Below are 14,904 nucleotides of genomic sequence, written 5' to 3'. Positions count from 1 at the left end.
GATGTGAGGTGGTTTGACCGAGTAAGTAATGAAAGGGTAAGAGAGATGTGTGGTAATAAAAACAGTGTGGTTGAGAAAGCAGAAGAGGGTGTTTTGAAATGGTTTGGTCACATGGAGAGAATGAGTGAGGAAAGATTGACAAAGAGGATATATGTGTCAGAGGTGGAGGGAACGAGGAGAAGTGGGAGACCAAATTGGAGGTGGAAAGATGGAGTGAAAAAGATTTTGAGTGATCGGGGTCTGAACATGCACGAGGGTGAAAGACGTGCAAGGAATAGAGTGAACTGGAACGATGTGGTATACCGGGGTCGACATGCTGTCAATGGATTGAACCAGGGCATGTGAAGTGTCTGGGGTAAACCATGGAAAGTTTTGAAGGGCCTGGATGTTTAAAGGGAGCTGTGGTTTCGGTGCATTATACATGACAGCTAGAGACTGAGTGTGAATGAATGTGGCCTTTGTTGTCTTTCCCAGTGCACCTCGCGCACATGTAGGGGGAGGGAGCTGTCAGTTCGTGTGTGGCGGGGTGGCGACAGGAATGAATAAGGGCAAACAGTATGAATCAAGTACATGTGTATATATGTATATGTCTGTGTGTGTATATATATGTAAACATTGAGATGTATAGGTATGTATATGTGCGTGTGTGGACGTGTATGTATATACATGTGTATGTGGGTAGGTTGGGCCTTTCTTTTGTCTGTTTCCTTGTGCTACCTCGCTAACCCGGTATACAGCGACAAAGTATAATTAAAAAAATAAAGTTTTACCTGACTTTCATATCTTTCCACACAATTGAGCCAAGCACATCTAAGCAGCACACTTAAATCAGCTCCAGAAAATCCATATGCATATTTGGCCACTTGTGCTATTTCCTCTTGGTTAAGTCTGTGACAATGGGAGGAAAGTAACTGGCAGAGTATGTTCTGCCTTTGATGAGAATCTGGCAGTGGCACCATGATTTCCCTATCAAGTCTTCCAGAACACCGCAGCTTGGATGCAATGGCATCTGGTCGACTTGATGCAGCAACCAAGAGTACTGGTTTTGAAGCTGTCTGAAAACAAAACAAAATTCAAATTAATCAGAGATAGATGGAAATGCATAATTATTAGCAAATGGGAAGACAATAAAAATAATGATAATAAAGAAATACTAATGTTCTGTCAATTCTTTATCTATAACTGATCACTATTTCCTACTTTATCAAGGAAGCAACACAAACGGAAAAAGAAAGTCTGCATCTGCTTAAATCCATTCTTTAACTGTCATGCGTTTTGTCACTGGAGCTATATAATACTTTTTGAAAGTCTTGAGACATGAATATTACATTTCCTAGAACTCTAAACATCCATGACTTTCTGTAATGGCACAATAATTCTTATATCAGCAATAGTAATTTTCCTCTCACCTACTTCAAAATGTCATCCAAAACAAAGGAATAGTGCAAAACAATGAAGGCAAAGGATAGTGTTTGTTAACAAAAGGCATATGCCACTCTATTACTGAGAAAAATCCTGATGTAAAATACAAGGTTTGATGTTAGGGGGCCTCATGCTCCCAAGATGCCCCTATAAATCCTTTGATTTACCTGAAACTTTTACTGAAACTTTATTCTAATCTACAACAGATGTGGTGTCAATTTATAGCCAGCTGAGCTGAAAACAAGAGGGATAAGTAACATCAATGAAACTGGCATTTTGCAGCTGCTACAAAGATCCTTATTTGCATCAAAATCTAGTTATATTCTTTCTTATCATTACTGTTTACAGCTATCCCTGGGAATTGGGAAAAAGGAAGCTATCCATATATCTCCAATGCAGTGCAGTAGGAAACTAAGAGTGGTAGAAGAGAGGGGTTGGAAATCCTTCCCTCTCTTATTTCTACTTTGAAAAGTTGGCACAGAAGGAATCAATCAAGTTTTTTCCTCAAACAGTAAGTCATCCTTTTATAATGCTACCTTACTAAAGTAGGAATGGCTAACATTTCATTTTCTGAGCCTTGTTAAGTAAAGAAAGGAAAGCAGACATTATCAAATTATCAAACCTATGATAAAGAGGAAAAATTTTTTCCAGAGGAATAAAAACTTGACTCAGTAACAGAAACATGTACAGATCATACAATAATGCATCAAAATATACTAGTAAGGGATTATAAAAAAAATTACCCATCTAACAACTGTACCTGTACCTCTAATGGCTTATCCCACCTAGGAAGTCCTCTCCTAGGAAATAGACCAAACAGAAAATTATCCATGCTGTCCTATTCAAACACACTTCCATCCACTTAAGTCTTCTTCAAGGGGCTGAGACGAAATAAGAATAATGCAATAATGAATCATACCTGTAAAGTTTGGATCCCACGCACAACAGCAGGTGTCAAATCTTTGTTGCCTCGTGCCTTGTGTTCACCTGCAGGACAAAGACTTTCCACTTCATCTAGAAACAAAACTGATGGTGCACTGTAGGGAGTTAAATAACTTTTGTCAGTGATGTTCTCCAACAAATACACTGTTTTCATACTGAAAGAGAATCTCCACTTCATCTAGACACAAAACTGATGGTGCACTGCAAAGAGTAAAGTAAGTGATGTCTGTAACTTTATCCAACATATTCCAGATGCACTTTTCCATTCTTCATGATCAAAGAGGCTCTATCTTAATATGCTACATAAGTAGAAATCTATCTTAAGGAGAAACAAAATGATTTGTTTGTGCCACTTATGAATCTAGAGAAAGCATATGACATATAGGTAAATAGTTGCCTTATGGAAGGTCTTAAAAATGGTGTGGGAGGAAAGCTGCTAGATGCAGTGTAAGTCATGTGTACCAGAAGGAAGAAAGGATAGTGAATGTTTCCAAGTGAAGGTTGGACTGCAGCAAGTGTGTGATATCATCATGCTTGTTGGATTCATCTATGGATGTGATGGTGAGGGAGAGGGCCGATCATAAAGTCTGTGGTGGAAGAGAGAGCCAGGGAAGTTATTCTGCTGCTGTTTGCTGAAGATACAGCATTAGTGGCAGATTTCAAGATAAAACTACAGAAGTTGGTGACTGAGTCTGGAAGAGTCTGTGAAAGGAGGAACTTGGAGTAAATGCAAATAAAAGCAAGATTATCAAGTTTAGCAAGGTTGAGGGACAGGTAAGTTGGGGTGAGTCTGAATGGAGAAAACTTGGAGGAAGTAGTGTTTTTGATACCTGGGAGTGGACATAGCAGCAAATGGAACAATGGAAGCAGAGGTGATCCATGGGGTGAGTGAGTGGGCAAGTATTCTGGGAGTGCTGAAGAATGTGTGGAAAGCGAGATCATTAATTCGGAGGGCAAAAATGGCTATCTTTGAAGATATAGTAGTACTAACAATATCATATGGATGCGAGGCATGGTCTAGAGATAGGGCTGTGCTGAGGAGGATGGATATGTGTGAAATAAAATGTCTGAGTACAATATGTGGTGAGAGGTGGTTTGATCGACTAAGTAATGAAAAGGTAAGAGAGAGGTGTGGTAATAAAAAAAAACTGTGGTTGAGAGAGCTGAAGAGGGTGTGCTGAAATGGTTTGGACATATGGAGAGAGTGAGTGAGGAAAGATTGACAAGGAGGATATATGTGTCAGAAGTGGAGGGAATGAGGTAATGGGGAGACCAAATTGGAGATGGAGGGATGAAGGGAAAAAGATTTTGAGCAATCGAGCCTGAACATGTAGGAGGGTAAAAGGTGTGCACGAGATAGAGTGATTGGAATGATGTGGTATACTGGGGTCAATATGCTGTCAATGGACTGAACCAGGGTATGTGAGGGCTGGCTGTGGATAGAAAGCTGGTGTTTTGATGCATTTCATATGACAGCTAGAGAACTGATGTGAGCAGACACAGCTTTTCTTCATCTGTTCCTGATGCTATTTCACTAATGCAGGAAACAGTGATCAAGCATGAAAAAAAGATAAATATGAAAGGGCTTAGGAGATGAGTCATTTCTTGTTTGTTGATGATACAGCACTGGTGGTAAATTCAAGTGAGATACTGTAGAAGTTGGTGACAGTATGGAAGAGAGGGTTAAAGGAAGATATTGGCAGTAAGTGGGAATGTATGCAAGGTTGTTAGGTTTAGCAGAGTTGAGAGACAGGTTAGTAAGGGTGTGAATTTGAATAAAGAAAATTTGGATAAACTGAAGTGTTCTAGATACCTGGGAGTGGACATGGCAGCAAATGGAACCATGGAAAGTGATTCAAAGGGTGGTTTATGAAGATATGGCTCTGGGAGTGCTGAAGAGTGCATGGACACAGACATCATTATCTGGGAGGGCAAAATTGGGTAAGTTGAAAGGTACAGTAGTACTAACAATATTGTATGGATGCGAGGTATGGGCTACAGATAAGGCTGTGTGAAGGAGGGTCTGTGTGGAGGAGGGTGAATGCATAGGATATGAAATGTTTGAGGATAATATGGGGAGTAAGGATAGGATAGGATAAAATGGAGAGGTGCGGTAATATACTGAGTGTGATTGAGAGAGCTGAAGAGGGTGTGTTGAAATGCTTTGGGCATGCGGATAGAATGTCAATGGACTGAACAAAGGTATGTGAAGCATCCAGGGTAAACCATGGAAAGGTCTGTGGCCCCTGATTGTAGATAGGGAACTAGAGCTAGAGAACAGATGTGATCGGATGCACTCTTTCTTTGTCTATTCCTAGAGTTACCTCGTTAGCATGGCAAATGGCAATCAATTGTGAAAAATAATAAGTAATACTTTAAAACAGTAGGGATGGGTAGCTTACATAGTACCATATTAATTAGGATGACTGAATGAAAGTGAAGATGCATGAAGGTTGTGCAAAGAATTTAATGAATTTTTGAAGAGAAATCATCAAAAAGGTTTGCAGATGAAAATCATTTGGGGTAATACGACCACGTAAAATATATGTCTTGAAGGCATGTAGTAATTCAGCTGCTGGTATGATGTGCAGAGGTAAACCACAGAGATAAATACATGTAGTGATGGATCTGATTATGGATATACATGTTACAGATTTTACTTTCCTCTCCCAGGATTCCCTTCTATGAGGTTACAGCAGCTCTCAGAAAGCCAGCCACATCCATCAAATGGAATCAAAAGTCAAGCAGTAAGGTGACTTTGCATGCATTTTAGAGGAAGATGCTTAAGGAATGGGTGGGGATTGGATGCAATGGAAGTATTTTTAATATGAAAGTGAGATGAATGAACATAGTCAATAGAGTGCAAAAATACATTGTACAAAGTTCATTTTTCACTGTAGAAGAAGAAAGGACATGGGACAAGGATGTGTGAAAGTAATTTCAGTGACTGTAAGTACCTGAACCATCACTTGGAACTGGTAAGGTGAGGCAAAAGACAGAGAAAGGGGTAATGTGTACAAAAGGAGGGCAATACTACTTAAAATATGCAGATATGTATAAAAATTGGCAATTGGATTTCTTCACGTTATCTAATCAAAGGGAAGACGTTTACAGTACACTATCATGGATACACATGCATGAACATGTAAAGTCTACATCAAAAGATCATAAAATTAGTGTACTAAAGTATTTAAAATCAATAAGAACCTTACCATTCACAAACAATCCTAAACTTATGTCGCACACATTCACCACCACTAGCTGATCTTGTAATATCAGCAAGTGAAAGGGTTACTAATGGAACATTCATATCAGATGCTGCTTGGTTAACCAGAAGAGTCTTGCCTGTACCTGGTGGGCCATAGAGAAGCACGCCACTCCAACCTCTCAAAAGTGGGCTGTCTGAAAATGATGACACTGTTCATGATAATCAACTAGTGTCATCACTTCTTGTCTTTTGTCACAAATATGGAAGGTACATTTGTCAGTCATTTTATATTGCCTTGGGAATCCATGTAAAAAGTATTTATATGAACAATAAGCAAAGAGAATTTGATGACAAAAGACATTTTTCATCCTGTAGGACAAACTAAATTTCCTTCAAAAGGAAAATGAATATGTAATAAATTACACATGGCTTATAGAAAATATACAAATGAAAACGGTAATTTCTATAAAAATGTTAAAGGCTCTGAAACCCCATGCTCCCAAATATTTGAGCAAAGGAGTTAACTTGCACAAATGATATCAAATGGAAATATTCTATGAAACTAACAAAAATTATAATTTGTTGTGCCAAGGATGCACACTTCCCTGACAACCTCCTGTAAAACAAGTCTAAATCTGCCATCATGCCACCAACTCACCCTGAACAAGTCTCAGATCTGCCCAGCTTTTCTTTGCACTTATCTTGATAGGAACAGTTCACCTTTTCATTCTTCTTATTTCTTTTCAACTGCTATTTCTACTCCTGTGTACTAACCTCTATATCACTAACAAGTGATATGACAAACCCCCTCCCAACTCTCTCTTTACCATACATCATTTGGACTGCCTATTACATTCCTTCTTACAATAAAAATTAATCAATTATGCTTTTGTTTACCCAATGTCTGCACCACATTTACTCATGAGCATTCTCATCATACCAAAATTAATTATACACACAAAGAGATAGTAATCAAACAAAAATAAATGAAATAATCAAGACTGTTTACCCTCTAAATTGAGTAATCAAACAAAAATAAATGAAATAATCAAGACTGTTTACCCTCTAATTTGAAATCCTTGAGTTTAGTTTGCATGACCTTCAATAGTGTATCATATGTCTTGTCTCTGCAGTACTTCTCATTCTGGGTCATTACTTTTGGAGTATCCTTAGTAGCAATGTTGTAAAGCTGGTGCACTCTAATTTTGGTGTCCCTTCCCACTCGAATCCAGTCACTGCATTTTTGAGAGGCAACTGCCTCAATTTTAGACTCATCTTTTCCAAAGTCAGAATTCACTTTGCCATAATTCTTTGAGGGATAAAGTGAACTGGACATGTCTCCATCACCAACAGTAAATTTCTTTGGTGTGGATGTAAATACATTGGACTGAGAAGTGCTTATTTCTACAGATTCCCTCTGACAGAAATTATTGTTGGTAATAAAACCAGCACTTGTATTAGATCCTTCAACCTGGAATTCTGAGCTGCTTTCTATCACAGAAGAAAATCCTGAACCTCTGCATTCATCCAATGTCAAGAGCTGAGATGGTATACTTCCACTCTTTTCAAAAAGAGAATTGTCACTGATTTTGCTGCCAATGTTCAAACTCTGAATTCCTTTAAGAAGGGTATCATCCTCTTTCACTGAATATTTCATATTTCCTTTATCAAACTTAAAATTATCAACACTGAATGATACCTCTGCACTGTGTGATGAGAATAGGTACACTTTACAACCAATACTCAGTGTGAAAGGTGCACCTAAAGGAAAGTTACAGAACAGTAAATATTTCAACTGCTGTTCAAAGAAATTGCATTCCTTTTCTGAGTGAGGCCTACTGGGCATCAATGATACCTCATTTGCATACTCAACACCAGTTATCTTCTTGAGCCAGAGAAATGCGTCCTGTGTAAGCCCTGGCAGGTACGTAGAACCTGAAAATATAACCAAATTTAATAACCTCACAATCTTTCGAAGATAATGTGCAAAAGCCTTCAGTTCTCCTTTAACACCACTGATGATTCTTTTTCGACTACATTGTATTCTTAATCTAGAGTTTGTTGTTACCTTCAAAAAGGCCCTATAACTATTACTATTTTCAATGTCAACCTTTATTTGTCACACTTACTATCCTTACTCATTTTTCTCTTATCTAAATTGTTTGTGACTTCCAGCAGGGGTTAAATCATTGTTGTATTTTCAAAGCTCCCTAACTCTGAATGTGAAAAGCAGAATCAAGGAACCTACAAGCAGTAATATGACAATGATAATGATGTAGATGCCATAATAAAACTGTCTGAAAAGTATATTGCTGAAGTCCCAAAAGAAGTGAAAAAAAAATAGGTGAATGGAGTGGTGTAATCCACTCCAATGTATACTAATGAAGCATGGTCTAATATTCATGGGATGACCAGTTGAATGTAAAACTAGAGAGATTTACTTAAAACATGGACAAGCAAGAGTAATGAAGAACAAATATGAATAAAATGGTTAATGGATCATTGAAGTATTACAGACATGTGGGGAGAATGATTAAGGAGAAAATGACTAAAAATCACAAGTAAATGACAAGGATTACAGGTTCAAAGAATGCCCATGGGTAAGGAAAAAGGGTTAGAGGTAAATGTGACCATAGGAATGTACCTAGACTGGTGTTATGAAAGGTTTGCAAGGAGGGAAATGCTGTTGCTAAAAAAACTACAAAAAGATCATGCAAAGATTATCAGAAAAAATCATACAACTTCTATCCTTCACCTACTCCACTCATTACATTAACCTTCCAATATATTCAATTATACACGTCCCTTTCCTCATGCTATTTAACTATAATCAGTTATCATTCACCTTCAATTACTTCTATCCTTCCTCTTTACATGAAGTAACAATGCTTTGCTACCCTACTGTGTTGAGGATAGGGACCTCAGTTATGTAAAATATCTTTTTTTTATGAATGATCGCCATTTCCTGCGATAGTGAGGTAGCACCAGGAACATATGAAGAAAGGATGCATACACTCACATCCATTCTCTAGCTGTCATGTGTAATGCACTTAAACCAGGCCCCAATGAACTTTCCATAGTTTATCCCAGCCACTTATCATGCCCTGGTTAAATCCATTGACATCATGTTGACCCCAGTACACCACATCATTCCAACTCACTCTTATCCCTTGTATGCATTTTATATATTTATAATGGATGGAGTGAGTATTTTGAAGGTTTGTTGAATGTGTTTGATGATAGAGTGGCAGATATAGGGTGTTTTGGTCGAGGTGGTGTGCAAAGTGAGAGGGTTAGGGAAAATGATTTGGTAAACAGAGAAGAGGTAGTGAAAGCTTTGCGGAAGATGAAAGCCGGCAAGGCAGCAGGTTTGGATGGTATTGCAGTGGAATTTATTAAAAAAGGGGGTGACTGTATTGTTGACTGGTTGGTAAGGTTATTTAATGTATGTATGACTCATGGTGAGGTGCCTGAGGATTGGCGGAATGCGTGCATAGTGCCATTGTACAAAGGCAAAGGGGATAAGAGTGAGTGCTCAAATTACAGAGGTATAAGTTTGTTGAGTATTCCTGGTAAATTATATGGGAGGGTATTGATTGAGAGGGTGAAGGCATGTACAGAGCATCAGATTGGGGAAGAGCAGTGTGGCTTCAGAAGTGGTAGAGGATGTGTGGATCAGGTGTTTGCTTTGAATAATGTATGTGAGAAATACTTAGAAAAGCAAATGGATTTGTATGTAGCATTTATGGATCTGGAGAAGGCATATGATAGAGTTGATAGAGATGCTCTGTGGAAGGTATTAAGAATATATGATGTGGGAGGAAAGTTGTTAGAAGCAGTGAAAAGTTTTTATCGAGGATGTAAGGCATGTGTACGTGTAGGAAGAGAGGAAAGTGATTGGTTCTCAGTGAATGTAGGTTTGCGGCAGGGGTGTGTGATGTCTCCATGGTTGTTTAATTTGTTTATGGATGGGGTTGTTAGGGAGGTAAATGCAAGAGTTTTGGAAAGAGGGGCAAGTATGAGGTCTGTTGGGGATGAGAGAGCTTGGGAAGTGAGTCAGTTGTTGTTCGCTGATGATACAGCGCTGGTGGCTGATTCATGTGAGAAACTGCAGAAGCTGGTGACTGAGTTTGGAAAAGTGTGTGGAAGAAGAAAGTTAAGAGTAAATGTGAATAAGAGCAAGGTTATTAGGTACAGTAGGGTTGAGGGTCAAGTCAATTGGGAGGTAAGTTTGAATGGAGAAAAACTGGAGGAAGTGAAGTGTTTTAGATATCTGGGAGTGGATCTGGCAGCGGATGGAACCATGGAAGCGGAAGTGGATCATAGGGTGGGGGAGGGGGCGAAAATCCTGGGGGCCTTGAAGAATGTGTGGAAGTCGAGAACATTATCTCAGAAAGCAAAAATGGGTATGTTTGAAGGAATAGTGGTTCCAACAATGTTGTATGGTTGCGAGGCGTGGGCTATGGATAGAGTTGTGCGCAGGAGGATGGATGTGCTGGAAATGAGATGTTTGAGGACAATGTGTGGTGTGAGGTGGTTTGATCGAGTGAGTAACGTAAGGGTAAGAGAGATGTGTGGAAATAAAAAGAGCGTGGTTGAGAGAGCAGAAGAGGGTGTTTTGAAGTGGTTTGGGCACATGGAGAGGATGAGTGAGGTAAGATTGACCAAGAGGATATATGTGTCGGAGGTGGAGGGAACGAGGAGAAGAGGGAGACCAAATTGGAGGTGGAAAGATGGAGTGAAAAAGATTTTGTGTGATCGGGGCCTGAACATGCAGGAGGGTGAAAGGAGGGCAAGGAATAGAGTGAATTGGAGCGATGTGGTATACTGGGGTTGACGTGCTGTCAGTGGATTGAAGTAGGGCATGTGAAGCGTCTGGGGTAAACCATGGAAAGCTGTGTAGGTATGTATATTTGCGTGTGTGGACGTATGTATATACATGTGTATGGGGGGGGGGTTGGGCCATTTCTTTCGTCTGTTTCCTTGCGCTACCTCGCAAACGCGGGAGACAGCGACAAAGTATAATAAAAAAAAAAATATATTTATATACAAAGAATGGCCCAAACCACCCACATACGTGTGTGGACATGTATGTATATATGTATATGTGGGTGGGTTGGGCCATTTTTTCGTCTGTTTCCTTGCGCTACCTCGCTAATGCAGGAGACAGCGACAAAGCAAAATAAATGAATAAAATAAAATAAATATATATATGATCTAACTTTTGAGTAACCAAACTGAAACTTACTCTTCTGGTGTAGGATGATGTGCCCAATGCGCACACTCTCATCTGGTACAGCAAGGAATGCAACAGATGAATTCATATGCTCCACTTCCACTGGAGTATATGCACAAATATTACAGCGAATCATATCCCGTTCATTTAACAAAACTATTCGGTAATGAAAGTCACCAAAGATCTTTCTCAGCCATTCTGCAAAATATGAAATAATACAAATGATTCCTTCTAGTCAAAGTTACTAGTATAAAAATATATATATATATATATATATATATATAATTTGTTTATGGATGGGGTTGTAAAGGAGGTAAATGCAAGAGTCCTGGAAAGAGGGGCAAGTATGAAGTCTGTTGGGGATGAGAGAGCTTGGGAAGTGAGTCAATTGTTGTTCGCTGATGATACAGCGCTGGTGGCTGATTCATGTGAGAAACTGCAGAAGCTGGTGACTGAGTTTGGTAAAGTGTGTGGAAGAAGAAAGTTGAGAGTAAATGTGAATAAGAGCAAGGTTATTAGGTACAGTAGGGGTGAGGGTCAAGTCAATTGGGAGGTGAGTTTGAATGGAGAAAAACTGGAGGAAGTGAAGTGTTTTAGATATCTGGGAGTGGACCTGTCAGCGGATGGAACCATGGAAGCGGAAGTGGATCATAGGGTGGGGGAGGGGGCGAAAATTTTTGGGAGCCTTGAAAAATGTGTGGAAGTCGAGAACATTATCTCGGAAAGCTAAAATGGGTATGTTTGAGGGAATAGTGGTTCCAACAATGCTGTATGGTTGCGAGGCGTGGGCTATGGATAGAGATGTGCGCAGGAGGATGGATGTGCTGGAAATGAGATGTTTGAGGACAATGTGTGGTGTGAGGTGGTTTGATCGAGTAAGTAACGTAAGGGTAAGAGAGATGTGTGGAAATAAAAAGAGCGTGGTTGAGAGAGCAGAAGAGGGTGTTTTGAAATGGTTTGGGCACATGGAGAGAATGAGTGAGGAGAGATTGACCAAGAGGATATATGTGTCGGAGGTGGAGGGAACGAGGAGAAGAGGGAGACCAAATTGGAGGTGGAAAGATGGAGTGAAAAAGATTTTGTGTGATCGGGGCCTGAACATGCAGGAGGGTGAAAGGAGGGCAAGGAATAGAGTGAATTGGAGTCATGTGGTATACAGGGGTTGACGTGCTGTCAGTGGATTGAAGCAAGGCATGTGAAGCGTCTGGGGTAAACCATGGAAAGCTGTGTAGGTATGTATATTTGTGTGTGTGGACGTGTGTATGTACATGTGTATGGGGGGGGGGGGGGTTGGGCCATTTCTTTCGTCTGTTTCCTTGCGCTACCTCGCAAACGCGGGAGACAGCGACAAAGTATAAAAAAAAAAAAAAAAAAAAATATATATAAATATATATATATATATGTATATTTCTTTCTTTTAAACTATTAGCCATTTCCCGCGTTAGCGAGGTAGCGTTAAGAACAGAGGACTGGGCCTTTTTTGGAATATCCTCACCTGGCCCCCTCTGTTCCTTCTTTTGGAGGAAAAAAAAAAAAAAAGAAAAAAAAAACGAGAGGGGAGGATTTCCAGCCCCCGCTCCCTCCCCTTTTAGTCGCCTTCTACGACACGCAGGGAATACGTGGGAAGTATTCTTAATCCCCTATCCCCAGGGATAAAATATATTTTTTTTTTTTTTTTTTTTTTATACTTTGTCGCTGTCTCCCGCGTTTGCGAGGTAGCGCAAGGAAACAGACGAAAGAAATGGCCCAACCCCCATACACACGTACATACACACGTCCACACACGCAAATATACATACCTACACAGCTTTCCATGGTTTACCCCAGACGCTTCACATGCCTTGATTCAATCCACTGACAGCACGTCAACCCCTGTATACCACATCGCTCCAATTCACTCTATTCCTTGCCCTCCTTTCACCCTCCTGCATGTTCAGGCCCCGATCACACAAAATCTTTTTCACTCCATCTTTCCACCTCCAATTTGGTCTCCCTCTTCTCCTCGTTCCCTCCACCTCCGACACATATATCCTCTTGGTCAATCTTTCCTCACTCATTCTCTCCATGTGCCCAAACCATTTCAAAACACCCTCTTCTGCTCTCTCAACCACGCTCTTTTTATTTCCACACATCTCTCTTACCCTTACGTTACTTACTCGATCAAACCACCTCACACCACACATTGTCCTCAAACATCTCATTTCCAGCACATCCATCCTCCTGCGCACAACTCTATCCATAGCCCACGCCTCGCAACCATACAACATTGTTGGAACCACTATTCCTTCAAACATACCCATTTTTGCTTTCCGAGATAATGTTCTCGACTTCCACACATTTTTCAAGGCTCCCAAAATTTTCGCCCCCTCCCCCACCCTACGATCCACTTCCGCTTCCATGGTTCCATCCGCTGACAGATCCACTCCCAGATATCTAAAACACTTCACTTCCTCCAGTTTTTCTCCATTCAAACTCACCTCCCAGTTGACTTGACCCTCAACCCTACTGTACCTAATAACCTTGCTCTTATTCACATTTACTCTTAACTTTCTTCTTCCACACACTTTACCAAACTCAGTCACCAGCTTCTGCAGTTTCTCACATGAATCAGCCACCAGCGCTGTATCATCAGCGAACAACAACTGACTCACTTCCCAAGCTCTCTCATCCCCAACAGACTTCATACTTGCCCCTCTTTCCAGGACTCTTGCATTTACCTCCCTAACAACCCCATCCATAAACAAATTAAACAACCATGGAGACATCACACACCCCTGCCGCAAACCTACATTCACTGAGAACCAATCACTTTCCTCTCTTCCTACACGTACACATGCCTTACATCCTCGATAAAAACTTTTCACTGCTTCTAACAACTTGCCTCCCACACCATATATTCTTAATACCTTCCACAGAGCATCTCTATCAACTCTATCATATGCCTTCTCCAGATCCATAAATGCTACATACAAATCCATTTGCTTTTCTAAGTATTTCTCACATACATTCTTCAAAGCAAACACCTGATCCACACATCCTCAACTTTTGAGTAACCAAACTGAAACTTACTCTTCTGGTGTAGGATGATGTATATATATATATACATCGCAAACGCGGGACACAGCGACAAAGCAAAAAGAAAAAAAAAAAATATATATATACATATATATATATATATATATATATATATATATATATATATATATATATATATATATATATATATATCCCCCCATGGAAAGCTGTGTAGGTATGTATATTTGCGTGTGTGGACGTATGTATATACATGTGTATGGGGGGGGGTTGGGCCATTTCTTTCGTCTGTTTCCTTGCGCTACCTCGCAAACGCGGGAGACAGCGACAAAGTATAAAAAAAAAAAAAAAAAAAAAAAAAATATATATATATATATATATATATATATATATATATATATATATATATATATATATATATATATAATGTATATATATATATATACAAATGGATTTGTATGTAGCATTTATGGATCTGGAGAAGGCATATGATAGAGTTGATAGAGATGCTCTGTGGAAGGTATTAAGAATATACGGTGTGGGAGGCAAGTTGTTAGAAGCAGTGAAAAGTTTTTATCGAGGATGTAAGGCATGTGTACGTGTAGGAAGAGAGGAAAGGTAAATGCAAGAGTTTTGGAAAGAGGGGCAAGTATGAAGTCTGTTGGGGATGAGAGAGCTTGGGAAGTGAGTCAGTTGTTCAGTTGTTGTTCGCTGATGATACAGCGCTGGTGGCTGATTCATGTGAGAAACTGCAAAAGCTGGTGACTGAGTTTGGTAAAGTGTGTGAAAGAAGAAAGTTAAGAGTAAATGTGAATAAGAGCAAGGTTATTAGGTACAGTAGGGTTGAGGGTCAATTCAATTGGGAGGTGAGTTTAAATGAAGAAAAACTGGAGGAAGTGAAGTGTTTTAGATATCTGGGAGTGGATCTGGCAGCGGATGGAACCATGGAAGCGGAAGTGGATCATAGGGTGGGGGAGGGGGCGAAAATTCTGGGAGCCTTGAAGAATGTGTGGAAGTCGAGAACATTATCTCGGAAAGCAAAAATGGGTATGTTTGAAGGAAT

At 39.8% G+C, this 14,904-nt stretch overlaps 1 protein-coding gene across 1 annotated transcript in view; it reads right to left on the bottom strand.

Moving 5' to 3' along the window:
* Positions 1–14,904, bottom strand: part of LOC139753507 (uncharacterized) — an 84,606-nt gene that overhangs the window by 35,811 nt on the left and 33,891 nt on the right. Inside the window, 5 exon segments of the mRNA XM_071670156.1 lie at positions 771–1,055; positions 2,342–2,459; positions 5,577–5,766; positions 6,635–7,507; positions 10,821–11,006. Coding sequence (XP_071526257.1) covers positions 771–1,055; positions 2,342–2,459; positions 5,577–5,766; positions 6,635–7,507; positions 10,821–11,006 — 1,652 coding nt within the window.

This window comes from Panulirus ornatus, chromosome 14, assembly GCF_036320965.1.
Source record: "Panulirus ornatus isolate Po-2019 chromosome 14, ASM3632096v1, whole genome shotgun sequence".
Lineage (NCBI taxonomy): Eukaryota > Metazoa > Arthropoda > Malacostraca > Decapoda > Palinuridae > Panulirus > Panulirus ornatus.
This window is presented reverse-complemented; position numbering and strand designations above follow the sequence as displayed.